Genomic DNA, 25,509 nt, shown 5'->3' on the forward strand with positions numbered 1-25,509 from the left:
TAAAATTTTTTTCCAGAAATATGTTGCTTCATTTTGCATTCTATTTTGAGTTCCAGTCTTTACAGAACATTGAATCCAAAAGAAAGGTCTAAACTGGTATTCCAAGAACTTGGGAAACTGCTCTGCTTCCAGAGAACCCTTTGCTTTGTCTACCAGGTCTCCTCCTTAATGAGCCCACACACATTATGAGTGATTTTTGCATAGTAACTAGACCTGTGATCATGCTTCTTTATCTGCTGGTATGACTCATTAAGAAATCATACTTGATTTTATGAGGTTATTTATAATTCATTATTTTATTTACTCCCACCTGCAGGAGATAGTGAAGGGCAGGGGAGCCTGGCATACTGCAGATCATGGGGTCACAGAGAGACGGACACGACTTAGTGACTGAACAACCCTTCTGGAAACACTTAAGGCACTTTTGTGAGAATAAATCAATAGCCTGAAGTCACATAACAGGTTGAGAACAGAGTCAACGTTGTATAGTTCAGCCTCTGACTTTTCTGCTTAGGTTCTACACTGCCTTCTATGCCTTATAAGCCTCACTTATGAGATTTGCTAATCCCAAGGAAGAGCTTCCCAGGTGGCTCAGTGGTAAAGAATTTGCCTGCCAATGCAGGAGACACAGGTTCAGTCCCTCAGTCTGGAAGATCCCTTGGAGAAGGAAATGACAACCCACTGCAGTGTTCTTGCCTAGGAAATCCTTGGAGAAAGGAGGCTGGTGGGCTACAGTCCATGGGGTCGCAAAAGAGTTGGATATGACTTAGCCACTAAGCAACAATCTGGAAGCATCTTTGCTACAGACTAAAGTAAACGTAAAATAAACACATTTTAAAAAGTAGGTAAATATATATAGCATTTAGAACACTACTTGGCACATGGTGTTACATAGACCCAATTAAATTTTTAAAAAGATATAAATATTAGCATGGCATAACACAGGTTGTGTTATATACCATCAAACATACCAGGTTAGTATCCCTTCCTGTTGAATTAGAAAGCTTCTTTTGTCTCCCTGCAATTCAAAAAGAAAAATAAAATAAAATACCAAAAGAGGTAAAGAATAGCACAAAATAAAATTCTTCCTCAATTCCTTGTAAGTTAGGGTCATTTAAGAATATAGGTTCTAGAATCAGATTGCTAGGTTGAAATTCAGTCCCAGAGGTGGGGACACCTCCCCACGCAAACTCACCCATGTGCCCACCATCCACAGCGTTATTATTAGTTTGGACTTCTTTATTTGCTATGTCCATCATGATACACAAATCTCTGTGAGAATTCGTGCTGTCCATTTTGTTCATTGGTTCTTCACTCCTCACTCCAGAACGGCCTATGGCGTAGCCAAGAGGAGGGCACAGGACCTAGCCCAGCACCTTAAAAACCTGGGACTCTTTTTTCTGGGGACATTCTGTATGTAATGCCACACTCACAGCTTTCCTTTCACCTACACAGCTGGGATCTCCTCTGGCCTAGTTCCCTTGGATGTGGTAAATCAAAAGATTTATCCTTGCTTTTTTTTCTGAAGCTCCAGCTACCTCAAAAAAGGCAGTGGAAACTGGAGGGGGGGCCATTGAAAGAGCCTTGGTGTTGCAGAAGTGGAGTTGGAGTCACAGAGGAGTCTCTCAGCATCCTGAGAAGGTTCTAGGCTCCAGAAGTCCTCACCACAAAACACCAAGAGCACTTTTGCTCAGACAAGGCTTTCTCTTGTGGCAGAAATAAGGATTGCTCTGTCCAGCTTAGTTTCTATAGCTACACTGTGGCTGCTGCTGTGGAGAAAGGAATTAGACAAGATGACTGAGGGGAAAAAGGAAAGAGAGAGAGGACTGACCTGGTTTCGACCCCAGCTAGACCAGATTCATCATACCCCTCTCTCTTAACGTGTTTAAGTGTTCACTAATGACCTTAAGTGAATTCTTACAGAAAGAGAAAGTAATTGTTTTCAAACTATCACCTCTCTGATCATAGTCAAAACCACGTTTTCAAATGCATTAATGTTGGGTAGGGATTCAGTTCAAGCGTCTGTTTATGATGGCAACAGTAAGCACAGACATAAGAATTTCCTCTGGGGACATTGGGTCTTCATTTAGACAGGTGTGTGGATGACTGGCATAATGTGATATGACTGTGGAAAACAGGACCAGACAAACTAATTCAATGCAGACATGTTGATCTGCGAAATTATTTCAGCCTCCTTTTCAACACTCTGAATGTTAGAAGAATTCTTCCTATGATGGACCCAAGTAGAATGAGTAAGTCCCAGCAATATTACCTCCTCACCACAAGCCTTTGTTGTGGTGAGCATGCCTCTTCAAGACTAGAGGAGATCTGAATTCATCCATTTGGCTTTCTGGTGGAAAGATGAGTTATTCCCCAGGAAACCACTGTCCATGGTTTATAGTAAAATATTGTGGGGAAAACCCACAATATTGGGAAACTAACTAAAAATCTATCAGCCAATGTAAATGAACCCCAAATGTGTGGCACAGAGCAGCAGAGAGAAGATGGAACTCACCTCGGTGCCTTCTAAGGCAGCAGAATAGGTAGAAACAGGTAATAAGTAGAGGTAAAGCCCCCAAAGGAAGCAAACTATAAAGGATCCATTGTCGGTCCACCATCTCTTCCTTGGAGAGTGGTCTTGAGGCATTCTTTGTATCTGAAATGTTCGTTAATACTCAAGACGGTTAGAAAATATGAGACAAATGAAGTAACACCCTCTGAACTGTCAGAACTTGAATGGAGTTCTAGCTGATGCTTCTATTTCTCTTTTAAGAGGTTTCTCCCAAGAAGCCCAGGACTTAGTCCTCTCCCCCACCTCTTGCTTTAATGCTGAGTGTATATGCTGCTGCTGCTGCTGCTAAGTCGCTTCAGTCGTGTCCGACTCTATGCGACCCCATAGACGGCAGCCCACCAGGCTCCCCCATCCCTGGGATTCTCCAGGCAAGAACACTGGAGTGGGTTGCCATTTCCTTCTCCAGTGCATAAAAGTGAGAAGTGAAAGTGAAGTTGCTCAGTCGTGTCTGACTCTTAGCAACCCCATGGACTGCGGCCCACCAGGGTCCTCTGTCCATGGGATTTTCCAGGCAAGAGTACTAGAGTGGGGTGCCATTGCCTTCTTCAAGTGTGTGTATGAGTGGCTATAATTTATCTTTCAATTCTGCTAGGGCTGCTGCTGCTGCTGCTAAGTCGCTTCAGTCGTGTCTGACTCTGTGCAACCCCATAGACGGCAGCTCACCAGGCTCCCCCGTCCTTGGGATTCTCCAGGCAAGAACACTGGAATGGGTTGCCATTTCCTTCTCCAACGTATGAAAGTGAAAAGTGAAAGTTAAGTTGCTCAGTCGTGTCTGACTCTTAGTGACCCCATGGACTGTAGCCCGCCAGGCTCCTCCATCCACGGGATTTTTCCAGGCAAGAGTACTGGAGTGGGGTGCCATTGCCTTCTCCGTCTGCTAGGGTTAATCGCCTATAAAACACTATCCATAACAGCTCTCAGAAAGTATTTCACCATGCCCTTTCATTTACAATGTCTCATTTAATTTTCATAATGATCACTTAAGAAAACTAAGCAGAGAACAGTAAACAGAGGAGAAGAAAAGTAAGGAATTTTTTTTTTTTTTAAATCCAGTCACTTGTTCTGAGAAGAGTAATTGTCCCAAGACTTGCCAGAAGTCTAACAGCTAGTAAATGGCAGTTGCTGGGACTCAAGCCAACATGTTTTTGAAACAAAATTGAAGTTCCTTTAACACAATGCTTTGTGTTGTCTCATTAACCCTGATATTTCCAAGTACTTTTATTATCTTCAAATATCTTTGGTATCTCCAGATATGCTTCTATGGGCATACAACTGGTTCCCATTATTATTGATCAATGTTAATGTGCATTATGGAGAAGGAAATGGCAACCCACTCCAGTACTCTTGCCTGGAGAATCCCATGGACAGAGGAGCCTGGTGGGCTACAATCCATGAGGTCGCAAAGAGTCGGACACGAGAGAGCGACTAACACACACACAAACACACACACACACACACAATGTGCATTAAGGCCCTGTTTTTTCATGATAGGTTGTATCATGTACTAGTGTGTCGTGCAAGAACTTAACAGATAACAAATGAAGTCAAAAAAATGAAAGATAACAAAATAGAAAATATCAGAATTCATCATAAATCTTTTAACTTTGTACTTGTACTCAATTTTGTTTGTTCAGGAAGGCTTTATTTCTAGATATATTAACCTAGTTATACATTCATTCCTCATATCCTTGGTTTTGGGGTTAATGTGGTCAGGAGCTACTGGATCTGGGCATGAAGTAGTTTGGTAATTTAGTGCTAACAAATACTGTATTGTTCATGTGGCAGCTGCTATTTTGTTTAGGCGAGCAGCCAACTTATTACGAACAGTGACAAATTTAGCTGTCTGGGGGAGGGGAATGGATAGGAGCACAGGACTCTCCCACAACAGATAACTTAGTACAAACAAATCCACTCAATGAAGAAGATGCAACCTGTTTTACTTTCCAGCCACATAACAATCTATTTCCTTGATTTTATTTGGCAAGTTTGATACTTACTTATAAGAGGATGTTCTGAATTATTTTGAGTCCGTTCTGAAACAGAAAAACAAGGTAAAGAATTGAAATTGGTTGTGAAAACAACGAAGGTTCTACTCAGGTTTGTCCAAAATCAGAGCTAGTCTCCGAGAAGATATCTGTATTTACATACTAACAGAGAATTCAATAATTCAGCTGAAAGGCAGTTTGGAAAATGTGTAGATCATCACTTCAAGTTCATGGACAAAAGTCCCTGGGTTTATTTTGAGTCTTAAAGAAAGACTATAAAACACTGCTACACTTAAAATGAAAAACCAAAATGTGTATAGCACAGGGAACTCTGCTCATTGTTATGTGGCAGCCTGGATGGGAGGGAAGTTTGAGGGAGAGTGGATACATGTATATGTATGGCTGAGTCCCTTTGCTGTTCACCTGAAACTATCACAATATTGTTAATCGGCTATATTCCAATACAAAATAAAACTTAAAAAAAAAAAAAAGGGAGAGAGAGACTGTATAAATACAACCCAACCTTCCTCTGATTGCTTTGACTCCCTCTTTCCACCTCCTTAAGTATAAGGAAACAATTCAGCCTATAGGACTTCTTTTAGCACTTGGAATAACAAGATATACATTCAGCAGGTGCTCCAAGGGAGTATAGAATGAATGCCACGAGGAAAGAAGGCTTTTGATGATGTGGTGGGAACTAATTCTGAAAAAAAGATAGTGCTTCTCACCTTCTGCCCACTCCTACACCCCCACTCTCCTGCTAAAATCATCACCATCTGCCTTTGTGAAGCTCCTAATCAGGGATTGATTGACCAAAGGCAGATTGGAGAGAACAGAGTTGCAGGCCAGTGTATGTTTCAGTGACTGTTCTGTTGACTTTCCTCTCAAGACTTTGCAAACTGCTTTTCTTCCTTCTGGGAGATAATTGCTCTCCTGGATAACAATTGGATAAGCACCCAAACCCGGACTCTGTCACAATCCTGCTTTCACAGGGACTAATCGACCCAGGGATCAAACCTGGGTCTCCTGCATTGTAGGCAGACTCTACCGTCTGAGCCACCAGGCAACCCATTGATTTTTAACTTAAACATAAAAAGCAAAGCAGAGTCAGGCACAAAAGCAGGAAAAGTTCCAATACTCCATAAGAAAGATATTTCAAGGGAAAAAATGAAAGATTTTATATCATAGCTCCAAAATTTATTTACCAAAAGCATGGTCCTGAAATATAATTTCAGAGTATATTTTTCTCCTTACATGATGCTCAGTTCATTGAGTACTCCCTGATACAGAAAGAAAATAATTTTCTTTGACACTCTTCTTGTTATGTTTGTTTTAATCACTTCACAAAAGGAAAATCCACACCCAATTCAAAGACAATTCTAAATGAGTCATTTGACTATTGTAAAGGAAGCAAGGATGATCCAAAGAAATATGGCATAGTTCCTGCTTGCCAGTGTATCATAAGCCTTCATGGGATAAAAGACATTTCCCTACATATCTGTGGTACAAGGAAATCTGTGATAAATGAGAGGCAAGACCTTAAACGACACAAAAATTACTAGGAAAGAGAAGTCACTTTCTCTAGGATAAACATAGACAACTTCATAAAGAATTAGAAAATGAGTTGGGTTTGACAGGAGAGGTAGAATTTTGATAAGTGGAGGCAGATTGGTGTCAGCCCAATAGTGTAAGCACTGGGAATGCTCTGCAGGGGACTCAACTAAAGAGTGGAATTATGAAAGAAGCCTATTAGGCAAATTAAGTATGTCAGGAAGATTTTTGGCTGAAATGAACCAAAAGTGGGGATAATTAAAAGATAAGTAGTTTATACAACTAATTAGAATATTTAGAAGGGAGATAGTGAAGGTCTGACCTGATCATGAAACTCCAGGAGGAACCAATTACAGAGCGGAAGGCTGTTGACAGACAAGAGTACAGAGTCTTGGAGAATTTCTAATGGGCTCAGGAGCACAAATCATCAATGTGATAAGAAAGGGGATGATAAGAAGGTGAGAGAGTAGGAAATTAGAAGAACAGAAATCTTGAGAGGGAACTTAAAATGCCCTTCATGTCTCCTGCACTGCTCTTAGATATCCCCTCTCACTACTTCACCCTTCACACTCTTCTCCAGTCATCCCCTTGGGACATACAGTTTAGGAGGGAATGCTGCCTCCCTTCCCTCTGAAGTTAGGCCTCAAGGGAGACAGATTGTAGATCTTAATTTCAGCTCTGACTTAACATCTATCCTTCTCAAACTATTCCCAAAAATTGCAGAGGAAGAAAAGCTTCTGGACTCATTTTACCAGGCCAGTAATATCCTGATAGAAAAATAAGAAAACTACAAGAAAAGAGTATTTTAGGGCAATATTCCTGATGGACATACATGTAAAAATCATGGTGAATGATCCTGATGCAAAGAAAAGAAAGATATCATAAAAAAAGAGAAAACTACAGGCAAACATCAATGATAAACATAGATGGAAAAATCCTCACAAAAATAATAGCAAACAGAAACCAATAATACACTGGAAGGATCATATACCATGACCAAGTGGGATTTATCCCATGGATGCAAGGATGGTTCAATATCTGCAAATCAGTCAATACGATATACCACATTAACAAATTGAAGAATAAAAACCATATGCTCATTTCAATAGGTACATTAAAAGCTTTTATGAAATTCAGTGTTCACTCATGATAAAAACTATCTGCAAAGTGTGTACAGAGGAAATACACCTCAACATAATAAAGGCTATATATGACAAGTCCACAGCTAACATTGTAACCAACTGGGGGAAAGCTAAAAACATTTCCTCTAAGATCAGAAACAAGACAAAGATGCCAGTTCTCACCAATTTTATCCAATGCACTATTGGAAGTCCTAACCATAGCAATCAGACAGAAAAAGAAATAAAAGGAATTCAGATTGGAAAGGAAGTAAAACTGTCACTGTCTGTGTTGATAATACAAATTTGTTGAATTCATTTATTGGATCTAGTATAATGGTTTGTGCAGATTTTTAAGGATTTTCTAATATTCAAAATCCTGTCATCTGTGAAAAGAGATAGTTTCACTTCTTCCTTTCCAAGTTATTAATAGATGTCTTTTATTTTTCTTACCTACTTTCTCTGGCTAGAACCTCCAGTTCAATATTTAATAGAAATGGCAAAAGTAGACATCTTTGTCTTGTTCCTGTTCTTGAGGGGAAAGCTTCCAATTTTTTATCATTGAGTATGATATTAGGCTCCTCTGTCCTTGAGATTCTCCAGGCAAGAATATTGGAGTGGGTTGCCATTTCCTTCTCCAGGGGAACTTCCTGACCCAGGAATTGAATCCAGGTCTCCCACATTGCAGGCAGATGCTTTACCAACTGAGTTATGTGGGAAGCCCAACGATATTAGCTGTGGAATTTTCATAAACCAACTATTTTTAAATCTCTTCTGCTTTTCTCTATTTGTTTTCCATGTTTCATTCAACACAGTTTGGCCCAACATGACCTGTCCTTCCTCTGTTGTTGAGCCTATTGAGGGCCTCTGAGGAGGGACTGGGAGGCAGCGAAACCCATGAGTATTCGCAAGACTCATCAAGTAGTCAGATTGTTTGTGTGCTGATTGCCCTCTGTGCAAGCTGTGAACTATTAACAAGAGTGTAATTGTCTGAGCAGCACAAACATAAGTTCAAGGATTTATAATAAAAAAGTCAAGGACTGATAAATATAAGAAAAAAAATTTAAGGGCAAAAAGTAAAAAGCTGTCTACTATTAAATTTGATATTCACTTTGCAATTTTTTTCTCATGATTCTGTGATAAAATTTTAGTCTTATCAAATAAATGTTATATCCCCTAGAGGCAAGACCAACGATTTTATTATATATTTTTCTCTGCTCTTCACTGTCTCACTCAAAAACACACAGACACGTAGGTGACCACACATCACAATCTAGATTTCACATGAGTTCAATGTCTAACATAATCACTTGAGAATCAGAGCCCTCTTTTTCTTAAAACATAACAAAAAAAATTAGATAGTCTTGATATCTAGAACTCACCTGTCACATTAATGGTAATTGAGTGGCTTTCAATGAATCCGGATGAAGAGTTCACAAAACAGCGGTATGACCCACTGTCACTAGCAAGCACTTGATTAAAATGCAAAATAAAAACTGAAATAAGCTTCCTTTCTTCCCAACCCATAGACCCCTGAAGTCTGTCCCCAAGATGTAAACAATTGTTTCCTTCAAGCTTGCACCAGCTCACAGTAGGTCTATCAGCACAATATTTCATAGGGCATTCCAGTTCAAATGGGTCCCCTGATGATACAACGTACATGGAATATTTCTTAATGTAAAGTTGTATATCACATGACTTGTCTCCTGGAAGATAAAAGCAAAATTAAAATCAATTCTGTTTTGGAAGGACTAATATTTGCCACCTCAACAGTTTCTGTGAAAGATTTATTAAACATGATTCTATAATTTTCTCAGATAACATTTTACAGTATATTAACCCTTACTAGCAGAGTGTCTGCTATGACACATAGTAGATACATGATAAATATTTGTTAAAAAAATTAAACAATTTTCTCAATTGTTCAATAATTTCCTCAATTTCTAAAATGTTAACAGTTTATTATAAAATTATTTTATTCTAATTAGGTTTATTTTATTATCATGTAGCTACTCTAATGTGAGAGTCACTCAGTAATGTCCAACTCTATGCAACCCCATGGACTATACAGTCCGTGGAATTCGCTAGGCCAGAATACTGGAGTGGGTAGCCTTTTCCTTCTCCAGGGAATCTTCCCAACCCAGGGATTGAACCCAGGTCTCCTGTATTGCAGGCAGATTCTTTACCAGCTGAGCCACAAGGGAAGCTACTCCAATAGCAGCAAATAATAATAACTTCTTGCTACTTACATTCCAGAGACTGTTCAAAACATACTACATATTTTAGTCACTTAATCCTCACAATAAAACAATATATTATTATGAATCTTGTTTTCTGCATAAGGAAACTGAGGTAATAAAGACCTTACCTAAAGTTATATTCTAATAATTAAAATAATCAAGATTTAAACTCATACTAGAGTCCATTACTCTATAATTCATTATCACTACTCTGCTGTTGTTTCTTGAGTAGTAATTACATTTTCTATTACTAGCTCAGGTATAGTTCAATAACTGGGAGACAAGAAATTTTTGTAGACAAATATTTCACTATGATAGTTGGCATTACATTTTTTTAAACTTGTGTTTCAATGGCTTTAATGACACCTACCTTGAAAATTTTCCATTCCTTTTTCTATGTAGGAGACATGCAATACAAGATAAATTTCCGAAGAGAGGATGTTTTGAAATAATTGAATTTTTTATGTTTTCCTAAGTGGGAGGAAGAGCAGTTATCCACCTCTTCTGGAATTTCTGCCTACTGACCTGACATACAGGAAATATATTTTCCTTTGTTTTGGTGGGAAGAGCAAATTTTCCTGGAAACAGGTTTTTCTATTATCTTCTCTGAGCCTTCTGTTAGTAATAGTCAGTTGCACATAAAATCTGAAGCTAAGAAAAAAATGTTTTAATTCTCTATATTATTGAATAAGTTCTGTTACCCTTATCAGGAAAGGTTATACTAGGTAACCTCAGCATCTGAAATATAATTTATAGCCAAGATATATGAAAAAGAAATTCTCTCTAAGCAAACAAAATAAATATTACAAGATTCAAAATTTATCTCATTTTTATTCACAGTTCTTACAATTCCATTATTTCCTATTTAACCCAGAGCATAATTATGTTATATAATACAGATTAATAACTTATTATAATGATAACATTGAATCGACGATAAAATTTTATGTTTAATATTAATACCATCCAATTTTAGAAACAAATAAGTGTTCAGTCTGTTTTACAAAAATTTCATCAGAAATGGTTACTTCAAAAAATGTTTTGGCTTCCAAAGGGTCAAATTCAATTGTTTAGAATGTACATTTATGTGGAAGTATCCATCTATTAATTGCTGGAGAATATTGTGTTTTTTAACTGTGTGGATCACAACAAACTGGAAAATCCTCAAAGAGATGGGAATACTGGACTACCTTTCCTGTCTCAGACATGCAGATGATACTACTCTAATGCAGAAAGTGAAGAAGAACTAAAAAGCCTCTTGATAAGGGTTAAAAGGGAGAGTGAAAAGTTGGCTTAAAACTCAACATTAAAAAAACTAAGATCATGGCATCTGGTCCCATCACATTGTAGCAAGTAGATAGGGAAAAAGTGGAAGTAGTAACAGATTTTATTTTCTTGGGCTCCAAAATCACTGCAGATGGCGACTTCAGCCATGAAATTAAAAGACACTTGCTCCTAGGAAGGAAAGCTATGATAAACCTAGACAGCATATTAAAAAGTAGAGACATCAGTTTGCCAACAAAATTTCATATAGTCAAAGCTTTGATTTTTCCAGTAGTCATGTATGGATGTGAGAGTTGGATCATAAAGAAGGCTGAGCACTGAAGAACTGATGCTTTCAACTTGTGCTGGAGAAGAGCCTTGGACTGCAAGGAGATCAAACCCATCAATCCTAAAGGAAATCAACCCTGAATATTCATTGGAAGGACTGATGCTGAAGCTCAAGCTCCAATACTTTGGCCACCTGATCTGAAGAGCTGACTCACTGAAAAAGATCCTGGTGCTGGGAAAGATTGAAGGCAAAAAGTAAAGAGGGCAGCAGAGGATGAGATGGTTAGATAGCATCACAGACTCAGTGGACATGAATTTGAGCAAACTCTGGGAGGTAGTGAAGGACAGGGAAGCCTGGCATGCTGCAGTCCATGGGGTGGCAAAGAGTTGAACCCGACTTAGCTACTGAACAACAACATTGTGCTTTTTAAGACTTATGCATAAAGGGAGCATGAGAAATTGCACCAGTTCATGACAACTGCTGAATCTTTTTGTCAGTTACCTCATGAGTGCACATAAATCATGAAATACTCTACTATGGGCCCAACACTGTATGCTAGTAGCACTGATGAGCATCCTGACTAGTTCCAGGATTCCATGACTGTGGGCTTGGGAGGAGTGCATAAAGTGGGTTAGGAGTGGAAATGAGCTAGCTGTTAGCCCAGACAAATCAATGACCTGCAATGGAATAATAGAAACACCACTGTGGTTCTTGTATGTTATCAGAAGGATGAAGATCATTGGCTGTCACACTGAGTAGCATAGGAATTTTTCTTGAGTGGAGGGTAAAAAAACAGATGGAGACTTGTGAACAGGCATTAAAATTCATCAAGGGTATTCCCTCTAGAAAAAGACGTTAACACTGTCTACCTGCCTGAAACTAAAATGGATGTTTGCAGTCAGGAATAATGCACTGAAGTAAATGATACAATTCTAATTTTCCATCTGACAAGCATGTTGACACTTTTTTGCTGCTTTTCCTGAATTCTTAATATGTATAACCATTTTATGGGCTTCCCTGGTGGCTCAGATGGTAAAGAATCTGCCGGGAATGCGGGACACCTGGATTCTATCCCTGGGTTGGGAAGATCTCCTGGAGAAGGGCATGGCAACCCACCCCAGGATTCTTGCCTGGAGACTCACCATGGACAGAGAAGCCTGGTGGGCTACAGTCCATAGGGTCACAAAGAGTCAGATACGACTGAACGACTAAGCACAACACAGCACATAATCATTTTATGATGCTCAGGATATCCAAAGCTGTTCCTAAGGGATTTGTCTTGTCAAACATCTTCTGAAAAAGAATAAAGATCACAGTTGCTTTTGGCTGGATTTATAGTCAATATTAGTTATTGTTTCTGCTGTTTCCTCAAATATTTATATCTAATGGGTGGGACATTTTCAATGCTAAAAATAATTAAAATAAATGCATGCAGTGAATGATGAAACCTCTACTATCTCCAGGCTCTCATAGGATGAAGTATCCCTTTTTAAGTCACTATAGGTTTAGGACGCCTCTTCTTTTAAAAATTCTCATGAAAACTGCTCCTGCATTATTACAGAATATATATTCCATGGCTAGGGTATACCTAGTAAAATTGATGCCCAGAGTGCATCATTTTTAACAACCTTTTTTTTTCTATATTCAGAAATAATCATGAAATGAAACATATAATAAAATGGAAAAGAAACTGACTTTTTTTGTCATTAAACTTCATATATAAAGCAATGCAGGGACTTCCCTGGCAGTCCAGTAGTTAAGACTCTGTATTTCCAATGCAGGGGGCACAAGTTTGATCCCCACTGGGGGAACTAAGATCCCACATACCACATGGCTAAAAAATTTATTAAAAAAAAAACAAAGAAAGTTTTAAAATATCTGAAAAAGAGAATGCAAAAAAAGGAAAAGTGCATAGGTATTTATTTAATACTTTTATATGTATCTAAACAGTGTGAGGCCTGGCGTGCTGCAATTCATGAGGTTGCAAAGAGTCGGACACAACTGAGCGACTGAACTGAACTGAACTGAAACAGTGTAAACTTGGATCCTTTAGTTGTAGCCTGATATTGTGGTTTATATAAGTAATTTTCCAGTTTTTAAAGTTTCTAAAGTTCTATAAAAAATATAATATAAACAATTACTATACTGTACCACTACTACTATCATAAAGTTTTATTTTCTTGATTCATTCTTTAATTTTAAAACAACACTTTAAAGATTATAAAATTTAAATCTATAACTATATAGCTATTAGTCAATAAAGCATTTCAATTTAAAACATTTCAGATATAAACTTTAGTTCATGCATGAAAAAATATTGCACCTCACAGCCTGTGTTTTGTTTCATTGTTTTGAATTTTAAACAAATATTCAAAATATTTACATGGAACAAAAGAAATGGAACTTTACATTGTGTTTCCTTGTCTCTCTAATCACTATGATATTATTGCTTATTTAAAATCTACTGTTTTAATGCAGAAATATGTAGTACTACAGGGATTTGAGACACAAACCATGCCTAAAGCAAGCTCAAGTAATTCTGAACATTATGAATTTACTCTTGAAGTGAACATGCCTGTGTGCATGCTAAGTCGATTCAGTTATGTCCGACTCTTTGTGGCTCCATGGACTGTAGCCCACCAGGCTCCTCTGTTCATGGGTTACTCCAGGCAAGAATACTGGGATTCTTACAGGGTTGCTATGCCCTACTCTAGGGGATCTTTCCAACCCAGAGATTGAACCCCATAGCTCCTGCACCTCCTGCATTGCAGATGGGGTCTTTACTACTGAGCCACCAGGGAAGCCCATACATAGCTGAATTTGTATGTGTGCAGGGCCAACTCTCTAACAGGGATGTTTTCTAAGTTAACTTTCATGTAGATGCAATATTTATCAAAGGGAAAGTACTGAAAAATGTACTCATTTGAAACTTACATACATATTACTAAAACTCAGGAGTAACCATAGTAATTATTTAGAACTTAGACCAAAATATTTGGGTGTGGAGGAAATATTTTATCACTGATATTGTTCAGAATTGCTGGTATGTGGTCATTAAAAGTAGACTGACTTTTGTTCTTTGTTTTAAAACTCTGTACAGATAATGTACTCCCTTATTGCTCATGTCCCAGGAGTGTGGACATCACATTGTTCATGATTATTTAGTAATGGAACAGTTTCTAGTGCTAAGGGGATACAGAAAGAGCTTCACTTGGCTCTTCAGTTTTCCAATATGATTTTTTTTCTTTAAATTTTGACAAGATATAATCTCTCAGAATTTTCAGATCTCTTAGAGGGAGAAAGCCTTTCTGTCTGGACTATCAGGGAAAACTTCAAGGAGGAGGTTGAATCTTCTCTGCCTCCAAATCTTACCCTAGGGCAGTTCTGGTGCCCTTTCCATTATTGCAGTATAATATCACTGTCTACCTAATCACGTGGCTGGAGCCTGGGTGCCATCCTTGTCTCCTGCCCCATTCTATCAGCCACCAAGTTAAGTTAATTCAGCATAAAAAATATCTTTTGAATTTGTTTTTATGCCACTGCCTTAATTTGGGTCTCATTCTACTTCATGAGGATTATTGTCACAGCTTAACAACTAGCCTTCTGCATTCCAAACTTGACCTTTTTCCCCTTCTGCAACCAAATTCATTCTCCACATTACTGCCACAGTTTATATTCTTAAAATTTAAAGTCAATTGCACGATTTTTTTTTGCCTGAAACCCTATAGAGAGTCTTCAGTACCTACTTAAAAATGTCCAGCCTTCATCAAATGGCATTTATCCCCTGCTTCTTTATGCGAACTTATTCCCCTCCCTTACACAACACACTCTAGTAACCCACATCCACTTGATGCCACACCAAATGCCCCATGCTATTTTGCGTGACATGCCTTACTGTATTATAGTTAAATAAGTGTTTATGCTTCGATCTTCTGATCTTCCCATCTTCCCAGGGATGGCAAAAGGAGATCTTCTGCTTCCCAAGGATAGCAAAAGGAGATGGCCTTAGAAAAAGTATGAAAGTGAGAAGCAGGATGTATCCTGAGACTGAACAGAGAGAGCTTCATGAAGAGAAAAATCCCCTGCTCACAACTCTATGCTGTCTGTGCACTAAGGACACAGAACAGACACAGCTGAGTGCTCAGAGTGTGCGTGCTTAGTCCCTCAGTCCTATCCAACTCTGCAGCCTCATGGACTGTAGCCCACCAGGCTCCTCTGTCCATGGAATTCTTCAGGCAAGAACACTGGAGTGGGTTGCCATTCCCTTCTCCAGGCGATCTTCCCAACCCAGGGATCAAACCCAGGTCTCCTGCATTGCAGACAGATTCTTTACCATCTGAGCTACCAGGGAAGCCCTGAATCCTTTGGTATGTGGACTCAAAACGTCAAGGTGAAGGATATATGCATCTCAACATATGCTTTAGTGGTTATAACCTAAGCATGAAAGAAAAACTAGATCTTATAAGTATGTAGTGTAGAAAGGCCTGATTTATGTCCATTTGGGGTGAAACTCAAAATATTTAAGAAATGACACTCTGTGGTCATCCAGATACCTAGACCAACCAATTAGAGAGGCATGCCAACCACAAAAAACTGGATGGCCCAATATCTTCCAGCTAAGCAAGCCTAGCCACATGTGTAAATACCGTAAGGGGTGGAAGAGAGTAAGTAATCTGTAAAACTCAATAACAACTAAGAAAAAAAGAGGTTTATGGTTATGAATCTTAAATGAAATACAGTTATTTCTTATTTTTAAAGATTATATACCTTGATTATAACTATTCCCATGAGGAAAACCCCGACAGATTTTAACCTCTCTATTGAAAAATTTTTACATTTATGGAAAATTCAAAATAGTTACATTCACTGAAATAAATGAATGACAGTAAAATGACAGTAATGAAGCCTGAGTACCTTAATTTGACCTAAGGTGGTGTTAGAGTTGACCATAAATATGTACATAAATAATTTTTTTAAAAGCTAAAATGACTGTGACAAGTATGTGTGCATGCTAAGTCACTTCAGTCGTGTCCGACTCTTTGCAACTCTATGGACTGTAGCTGGCTAGGCTTCTCTGTCCATGGGATTATCCAGCCAAGAATACTGAAGTGGGTTCCCATGCCCTTCTCCAGGGGATCTTCTCAACCCAGGGATCAAGCTCAAGTCTCTTATGTCTCCTTCATTCGCAAGCAGGTTCTTTACTACTAACATCACCTGGGAAGCCCATGACACTTATAATATGCCAATAATTTTCCCTTACATGAACCAGGATTTTAGCTTCTATCAGAAGGTACTATGGTAGAAAAACAACTAAAAAAACTTCAGATATGTGATGGGGAGGCCTCAGAAGAAGATTAGTCTTCAGACTCAGGAAGAAACAGGCCTTCAGAGGATGCTGGTAGTATGATCTTTCTTGCTTTAGAGTGCAGAGGGGTGGAGCAGAGAGATGGGTACTAATAAGGAAGGGGAACAGGTGCCTCTCCCTTGCAAACTGGTGTGGTTTAGGGGGTCCCATGACACAGTGACTTGAGCATGTTGTTGTTTTTTAGCAGTTAAGTCCAACTCTTTTGCAACCTCATGGACTGCAGCCCACCAGGCTCCTCTGTCTGTGAGATTTCCCAGGCAAGAATACTGGAGTGGGTTGCCATGTCCTCCTCCAGGACTTAGGGCAGAGCAAGGCCAATCCACACATAGCAACAGCTGCCATGTAATCACACATCAAAGATCCTGGAAAGACATCCACCCAGACAGCCTTAAGGAATCTCATGCACAGCATCAGGAAGCCCACATGACCTACTTCCCATCACAAGCTGGCTCACAAAACCAGAAATGTGGTGACTTGCGATGAGGGGAGGGGAATTCCATTGCATGCAGAAACCACTAATTTAATGTTGTATTATGTAGTGTTGATTAAACTTATTATTTTAACTCTGTGGTAAACAGACCCATACCACAAGTCAGATATTTCTAGAAGTGCTGGGAATATCTGGGGAAATTTGAGTAAGGGTGATGCACACATCCATTGTTAAAATCAGAAACTCTATTTTAAAGGATGATCTTTGTTAATGGAAAACCCTGCGGCTTGATTTCAGGGACGCAATGAAGATTTGCTTATCTCAGTTCCCATGGTGAGATGAAAGATTCACACATTTTTACCTGACAAACAAGATGTAATATAATAGAGGTCACAGACATAGAAGTAGTATGAAAAAATAGTTCAAGATTTTTTCCCTTTTCTGTGCATATTGTCTGATACTGGTTGCCTTAGGGATAGGCAATCCGTCCTTGTCTAAACACAAATACACCACACATAGTCACACACAGACTTAGAAGATGTAAAATTCCTTTAGCAAAAATGGAACTGGAAAGAATGAACTTCACCCCAAGAATACGTACGGTATGAATTCATATTTATTCCCTTTACTTAAAAACCAAAGACCATGAAATGAATAGAGAGAATTTTCACACTCATTTTCTATTACTATATTCTTCTTAAAATCTTCTTAAAATGGTATGTGAAAACTTTAAGTTTGCTTTCATGTGGTATTTATAGACCACATTTTGAAACAATTTCTTCTAGGGCTAGAATTTCTCATAATGTTGTGTGATTACTTTGGAGAATAGTTTGAAGTCTATCTCTTTAATTCAGTCGTATTGAGCAATCTAAGATTTTAAGCCATATAGCTCTTGGTTTTATCTAGTTTGCCATAATTCTGAAATTTTTTTGACTTGATACAGTCATTCTAGTATCTGCCACAGCTTTGTCAAACAGCAAAGTATACAAAGTGCCTGCACTATTTCCTTTTCCTGAGATATTAAAGAATAGGACAAGCAGAGAACTTCAGTGATCATCAGGTCAGATAGTTTATCACATTTGGAAAATCAGCCTTCAGAATCACTGCCTCATCTTCACTGCCACTTGCCCACAATTGCATCATATTTCACATTATCAAAGTACTATGAAGCCATCCAAGGTGCTCCCAACAGAAGGAAAACAGGGATATGACTAATATTTTTGAGTTCTTATTACATACTATACATAGTTTCTTTTGATCCTCAAAGCAATTTTATAAGGTAGTTATAGTATATATTATTATCTTTATCTTAAGTGGGAGAAACCAAGTATAGAGAAGTGAAGCCACTTACTTAAGGTCCCCAGCTGGCGGGAGTCAGAGCCAGGACTGAGACTTGAACCCAGGCCTGGCTAGCTCCAAGGCACAAGCTCTTATCTAGAAGAGTAGCTGTGAAAGCACATGGGAACACACAGGAAGGTCGTTGGCACTGTGGCTGGTTCACAACACATAATAATAAGTGCCAGGCATTACTGTTTTTTGGATAGGATGAATTTGGCGAAGTGACACAGCAGTCGAGTAATTGTCCAAGGGCACAAGGCCTGTGGGCAGCAGAGGCCAGGTAGAAACCCACAGTGCCTGCCCCAAGTGCCTCTGCTCTGAACATTCACTTCCAACTGCTTTTGGGGATCAGCAGTGATCTGTATATTCACCAGCCAAATAAACGTTATAGAGATAGAAAAAGGGCTCTATTCCATAGAAAAATGTCCTTTTATGTGTATGTTAGTCACTCAGTCATGTCCGACTCCTTGTGACCCCATGGACTATAGCTTGCCAGGCTACCCCTGTCCATGGAATTCTCCAGGCAAGAATACTGGAGTGGGTAGCCATTTCCTCCTTCAGGGGATCTTCCCAAGCCAGGGATCAAACTAAGGTCTCCTGTATTGCAGGCAGATTCTTTACCATCTATATGAGACATGAAATTCTTCAGAATTATACTAATGAAGAAGGCCAGTCTTGGTCAAAACTAGGAAGTAAAAAAAAAAACTTTGTTCTGGGTGCTTTCTCATGCTTTCTCTGAGTATTTCTTCATTACATTTCCACCAAGTAACAAATGACCTCCCTGTGACTCCGCCCTACTGGTCATGTCTTTGTCTCCCCAGGCCAGAGGATTCACTCCAGTCTTGCAGAGTTCTGCCTGTCCTATATGATGAAGATGAGTATCTGGTGGACAGTGTGTTAGCCAGTGTGTAATCACCTCTCTGGAATACCAAAAGTGTCTAGCCAGTTCAATAGACCCTACAGAAAAATGATTCTTGTTGACAATTTAGAGGATAGTTCTGGGCAAGGAAGACTCTGGCATAGCTGGGCCAATCCTTCAGAGATGCTAGGCCTTCCACCTTGCTCCCAGTGACCTTAGGAAAAAAAGCAGGACAGGAAAAGCTTAGAGCATACCTTAGAAGCTGTGAACAGTAGCATTCAAGAGAACCTTAGGCATTTTATAAGAAACCAACCTGAGTATTTCTAAATATTGCCTTCAGTGTTTGAGTGGCTATGTATGATGTTCAGAGTAACCATCCTTCCATTTTGTGCTATTGGAAGGACACAAGGCAAGTCCGTCTCTACTTCTTTTGTAGATACTTCCTCACCTTCCTAAGATATTCTACTACTGAGATTCATTGGTATTCTCAAAGCCCTAGAAGATACTTAGCATTATCAGTGTGGGCAGAAACTGCCAATGGTCCTCCAATATTAATTCTCCTAATATCACAGAACAAAAAGAAATAGGATAATCACCACCCAGCTAGAATCTAAATGTCCCAGCCCTCCTCATAGCCACTTCTGGACAATGGGTTGTTTGTGATATATTCAAGTTCCATGTTATGCTTATAAATGTGGTTATCAGGAATGAGAAAAGAAGTTAGAGAGCTCTACCAGACAAACCTAATGTTTCCCCATGACTGTCTAGATGGCCCCTCTATCACTCTCCTTGTCTGTGTTTAATGTGAACCTCATATGGTACATGTTTAGATTCTGTGCATACTAACACGATTCCCCTGCACGTGTACACAGGCAAACAAATAATTTCTTCCATTGAGAAGCATGGAAATCAGAGTCCATAACCAAGGAGATAATGATATCAAGAGTTGTTTATAGTGACTTCTCTGATGGTCCAGAAGCTAAGACTCCATCCTCCCAAAGCAGGGGGCCCGAGTTCCACCCCTAGTCATGGAATAGATCTCACATGTGTGTGCTCAGTTGCTCAGTGGTATCTGACTCTTTGAGACCCCCATGGACTGTAGCCCACCGGCTCCTCTCTCCTGTCCATGGGATTTCCCTTCTCCAGGGGATCTTCCTGACCCAGGGATCAAACCTGCATCCCTGCATTGGCAGGCAGATTATTTACCACTGCACCACCTGGGGAGCTCCAGATCACACAAGCCACAACTAAAAAGAAAAAGACCCCACAAGCTGCAACTAAAGCCAGCTCAGCCAAATACATAAATAATATTTTTTGGTAAAAAGAGTTGTATATAGACAAGTTTTTGTAAACCTCAAATGAGAGATGATCTCCCAATACTGCTTTAAGGAGACTATCAGGCTAATAAAGTTTTGTACTAAATGGGGGAAAAAAGAAAACTAAACCATTATCAGTAAACGTACACAGCACTTACTGTGTAATTTTAGCGAATAAACTTCAAGTGCTATTTTAACAGTTTCACAGAATTAATTCACTTACTACTAACAACATCCCTATAAGTTCAATATCATTGTTGTCCCCATCATTTAGATGAGGAAAGAGAACCAGAGAGGTTATAATCAGAGAGGCAGTAAATGGCAGAGATGGGAGAGTAATCTAGTAATCTGGAATGATCCTACCTGCTCTATCATTGCCTTTCCAAGAAAAAAAGCAAGATTGGTTTCATTTTTGAACCTGGTTACAAATGCCTGTGAATATTTTTCTTTCAACAACTCTAAAATGTAAGTAAAGGTGAAACTCACAAATGATGGAAATTAAGTTGGAAAGTCTCAGAGAAGTAAGATAAACTGACTTCAATATTACAATAGAGGAAATTTTGATAGTGGGACAGAGGAAGTAATAATTAATTAAAGAGTTCAGTGTTAGAAAAGTCTATTCAAGGCTGTGATTAACACAGGAATTAGTCTTTTCAAACCTTAATCCAGGAAATCCTGTAGCTGCAGAATGTATTCCTAGACATTTACATATAAGTCAGTCATATCTTATAGCAGGCACTTTAGTGATAACAATATACAGGCATTTGGCAGAAGGTTAAGCTCTATTTCTGGCATAAAACGTGTGTATTTCAAGAGGAACAAATAAGCATATCCAGATAAATAAGTCTGATAAAGACACTGTGTTACAAAACCAGCATATGAAGGAATGAGAGATTCCAAGCACTTTTTGCCCCAGCGTTTCTGCTCTGACCCAAGGATATGGTTTGCTCATACTAGAGAAACACAATCTGGGAGGGAGGTGGAGTACAGATTCAAGATTTCCTCCTGCCTTTATTCAGAACGTGTATAGTCTACACAGTAGCCAGACATTAACTGCAGTGCTGCTGGCTGCTTGATGCTGGAATCCTTGGTTGATGCTCAAATTGAATAAGTTGAGCATCAAGTGGTCCAGGGCCTCTCAGCTGGAGTCACTCACTGAGGATGGGGCAGGCTACTGACAAGAGCATCTCCACTTGGAGCCTTGTTCTTGCCAGCATAATCAGCCCATCTGTCCATGTATATGTGCTAACACTTCTATTACTTTCATTCAGACAGAAATCATATGCCAGATACAAAGGGACAAAGCTCCCCCTAACTTTTTTTGAGAAACACAAAATGCAAGCAAGAATTCTTTCACTATGAAGGAGGACCTTCAACAGGAAGTTTGTAGAGAACATTACCTTTTTCACAACCTTATTATTGATGCAGCCACATTCCTAAGAAGATATACACATACCTCACATTGCTTTGAAGTGGAAAGGAAACATTATTTTAAAACTATTCTTAAAGACTTTGAAACTTTGTGCCTGTGTAAAGAATTCAGTAACTGCATCACAGGAAATCCCTAAGATATAAAGGTTAAACTAAATGAGGTTTAAAGGAATAGAGTCATCAGCTGTCAGGAGTACAAATCTCACCAGCCTATATCGTTGTTGTTCAGTCACTGAGTAGTGTCCTACTCTTTGTGACCCCATGGACGGCAGCACGCCAGGCTTCCCTATCCTTCACTATCTCCCTGAGTTTGCTCAAACTCATATCCACTGAGTCTAGTGCCACCTGGGAAACCCCTCAACAACCTATATCCCTAATTTAATTCAAGTAATGCTGCAATCCAAAAACATATATAAGCTATCTGGCTAATCCTTTGTCCAAGGCTCTCTGTTTTATTGTTCAAATAATTCAAGTCACTATACTTTGGGCTAAATATTTTGTACAATATACTTCATTTATTCATTCTATTTTTAGCTTCAAAACCTCAACTATTTTAAATGATAATGTTAAAACTTGTTTCCCATTTATTTGAATATTCTGTGGGTTGTTTGGTATAAAGAATATTAGCAAAAATAGCGTTAATGTTTGTGGTTTAGTCACTAAGTTGTGTCCAACTCTTATCAAACTTTTATTGTGTGAGTTTACTATGCTATGCACTTTACCTTTTGTATCTGTAGTCTTCACAATAGCCCCATAATGTAGGTAAATTATTATTATCTCTATTTTACAAGTGAGGAAACTAAGGATAAGAGAGGATAAGAAACTAAATCAAGGTCATGCAGAAAATGGCAGAGCCAGTCAATGAACCCAGTGCTGACACATATTGAAAGGAGGAGCAGAGTTGAACTCCCTGTGTGATACAGCACTGCACATCCTTCAAACTTCTCTTTAATAATATTTAAACCTCAGTTGTAACTAAAGTGAAAAATACAGCCGGCCATCTAAACTTTTCATCAGCACACCACCAGCTTTGTTGTTGTTGTGCTCAGTTGTGTCCGACTCTTTTGCGACTCCGTGGACTGTAGCCCACCAGGCTCCTCCATCCATGGCATTCTCCAGACAAGAATACTGGAGTGGGTTGCCATTTCTTCCTCTAGGGAATCTTCTTGACCCAGGGATTGAATCTGAGTCTCCTGCATTGCAGGTGGATTCTTTACCACTGCACACTTGGGAAGCCCCTTAATACCAAATACTTACACACATAAAAACGCTTAAGAGAAGGGGATTTTTAAATTTTGCAGCTGTTTGTGTGCCATCCTGGTATCGTGAAGACAAATTCCAAAACACAGTTTCAGAACTGAAGATGACATGCTAAAGGATTTCAGTGACCATATTTTCTGATTTGAAACTTATAAGAGTATGTGCTTGTGGGGATAAGGCAGGCTATTCGAAACCAGGAAATTAAGAACGTCTGTTGTCTTTCATAGCCCCTCCCTCTTTATAATATATGCGCATCTCTGACAAAGTAAAGGAGCAAATGAACTCATCACTTTTTCACTTGTATAAAATTTTTGCAAAACTGGCCAAACATCAATGCAGATTTTAAGCTGTTTTCTATATCACATGACACCTTTTACCTTCAATATAATAAAAGCAGCGACAGAATGCACTGATCCCATATTTCTCAGCATTGTCTCATTCAGTATTCTCAAGACACATGCCCCATGAAGCAATTAAGGAGATTTTATTTAGCCATATGCCTGCAACAAAGGAAACCCAGGTTCAATTCCTGGGTCTGGAAGATCCTCTAGAAAAGGAAACGGCAACCACTCCAGTATTCTTGCCCAGAGAACCCCATGGGCAGAGGAGCCTGGCAAGCTACTGTACATGAGGTTGCAAGAGTCAGACATGACTTAGCGACTAAACCACCATTCCAGAGTAACCATGGAGTCATGTATAATCCCAGTTATCCAACACCTAACGAACACTCCTCTAGTCTCAGTTTGAAAAGAAGAAGCTATTTATTCACCAACAGCATAGCATCCAGAACACTTTTACTAGTATAGTGATAAATTTGTACTGAACTATTTATAGCATTTGCCCAGTTCTCTGTTCTTACGATCAGAATATGTTTTTAAGAAAACCAGCCAAACTCTGACTTAAATACTGTTTTCTAATTTGGTCTATATATGTTTTTAAGAAAACCAGCCAAACTCTGACTTAAATACTATTTTCTAATTTGGTCTATGTTCTTTCTACCATGTCTTCAGTGAGCAAATCCAACTCCTTGATTTCATCTACCATTATCCACTAAGCATAAACACTATATCCTACTAAGATCAGCAAGGGAGAACATTGCTTCCAACATCCCCTGAGAAATATATAAGAAGTCGGTGTCTTACCATTGATACTCCAAATGCCTACATGAGGAATTAGGAAGAAGCCCCAGAACAATTTCCCAGTTCCAAGCACGGTGAGTGATGCCTTCATTTCCTGTTTATATCAGGGATGTTCAGGTAGAAAGCTTCCCTTTCTCCCCTGAATCTTTCAGAGTTGGATCAGGTTATCTGCTTCAATGACATCTATAAAATAAATAAAGAGAGAGGAGGTGGGAGAGGACAGTAAGAAGAGCCCAAATATTTTGTGAAACAAAACAAAGACTAGGTGGTACTCTGTTCTGTGGTTTTTGCTTCTTGTCAAATTGACTGTTCAGTTTCAAATGCTTCGATCCGTAAAGCAGCTCAGTCCTTAAATACACCTTTTGTGTCAGCCTTTTTGCCCCACATTGGGGTTTTTCTCATTCAAAGTTCAGTGAAATGAACAATTAAATTCTAAAGAAATTTATATTGGTGAAATATTTAGGTTGAGATTTTAATCAAACCAAGGTCAGAAAATTCATGGTAAAAACTACCTATGATAAGTATATATTTCTCCCCTTTTGACAGTTTGTGATTTTGAAACTTCTTTTATGTTAGAAATTTTAGATTTATCTTCCCAAACATCATGTCATAAAAAGATGAGAATGCTTCTTGTCATTAGGCCAGTGGAGATTCATCTGAGGTTATGCAGAAAAATGAGTGATAAGAAACCCTGCCTCAACAAAGGAAGGAAAGGCAACTGTCTTCAGTCTGTAGATAAATATCAATGGGATGAGATCATCATTAGTACTGGCTACATGTTTTCTCTAAATATTCAAGTTTTGAGCTAAATAACATCTTGAATATCAACTAAAGGAAACTTCCAATTTCAACATTCTTCATATGGCTACTATCTGAATTAAATAGAATAGAAACAATAAAGGAAGAAATGGAAAAGTTCAAGATCAGATAGCTCAGGATCAATGTGGAACCATTTTTGTCAACTCCACTTCTAATAATAGAAGATAGTTAAATTCACTCATTTGAGATTCCAAGTTAAAAATCTAGATTTGTGACATATGTGGTCATTGACAAAAGTTGATGTTGTAAGTCTTTGTCTGAGAGGCTGGTGATTTTCTTCCAAGGCCAAATTTCATGACTTTAAGTACTTAAGGTTAAAGGTTAACTTAAGAGCTTCCCTGGTGGCTCAGACAGTAAAGAATCTGCCTGCCATGCAATAGATGCAGGTTCAGTTCCTGGGTTGGGAAGATCCCCTGGAGAAGGAAATGGCAACCCATTCCAGGATTCTGTCCTGGGAAATCCCATGGACAGAGGAACCTTGGACAACAGGGGTTGCAAAGAGTCTGACATGACTTAGTGGCTAAATCACCAATA

The 25,509-nt window shown here is 38.8% G+C and overlaps 1 protein-coding gene across 1 annotated transcript in view; it reads right to left on the reverse strand.

The window, feature by feature from the left end:
• BTLA (B and T lymphocyte associated) overlaps window positions 1-24,411 on the reverse strand; it is a 30,667-nt gene extending 6,256 nt beyond the window's left edge. Inside the window, exons 1-5 of the mRNA XM_027518417.1 lie at window positions 24,160-24,411; window positions 8,609-8,932; window positions 4,570-4,605; window positions 2,516-2,656; window positions 972-1,018 (exon numbers count right to left, since the gene is read on the reverse strand). Coding sequence (XP_027374218.1) covers window positions 972-1,018; window positions 2,516-2,656; window positions 4,570-4,605; window positions 8,609-8,932; window positions 24,160-24,247 — 636 coding nt within the window. The 5' untranslated portion in view covers window positions 24,248-24,411. The remainder of the gene's footprint in view (window positions 1-971; window positions 1,019-2,515; window positions 2,657-4,569; window positions 4,606-8,608; window positions 8,933-24,159) is intronic.
• Between the last annotated feature and the right edge of the window lie 1,098 nt (window positions 24,412-25,509).

Source organism: Bos indicus x Bos taurus, chromosome 1 (assembly GCF_003369695.1).
Source record: "Bos indicus x Bos taurus breed Angus x Brahman F1 hybrid chromosome 1, Bos_hybrid_MaternalHap_v2.0, whole genome shotgun sequence".
Taxonomy (NCBI): Eukaryota; Metazoa; Chordata; class Mammalia; order Artiodactyla; family Bovidae; genus Bos; species Bos indicus x Bos taurus.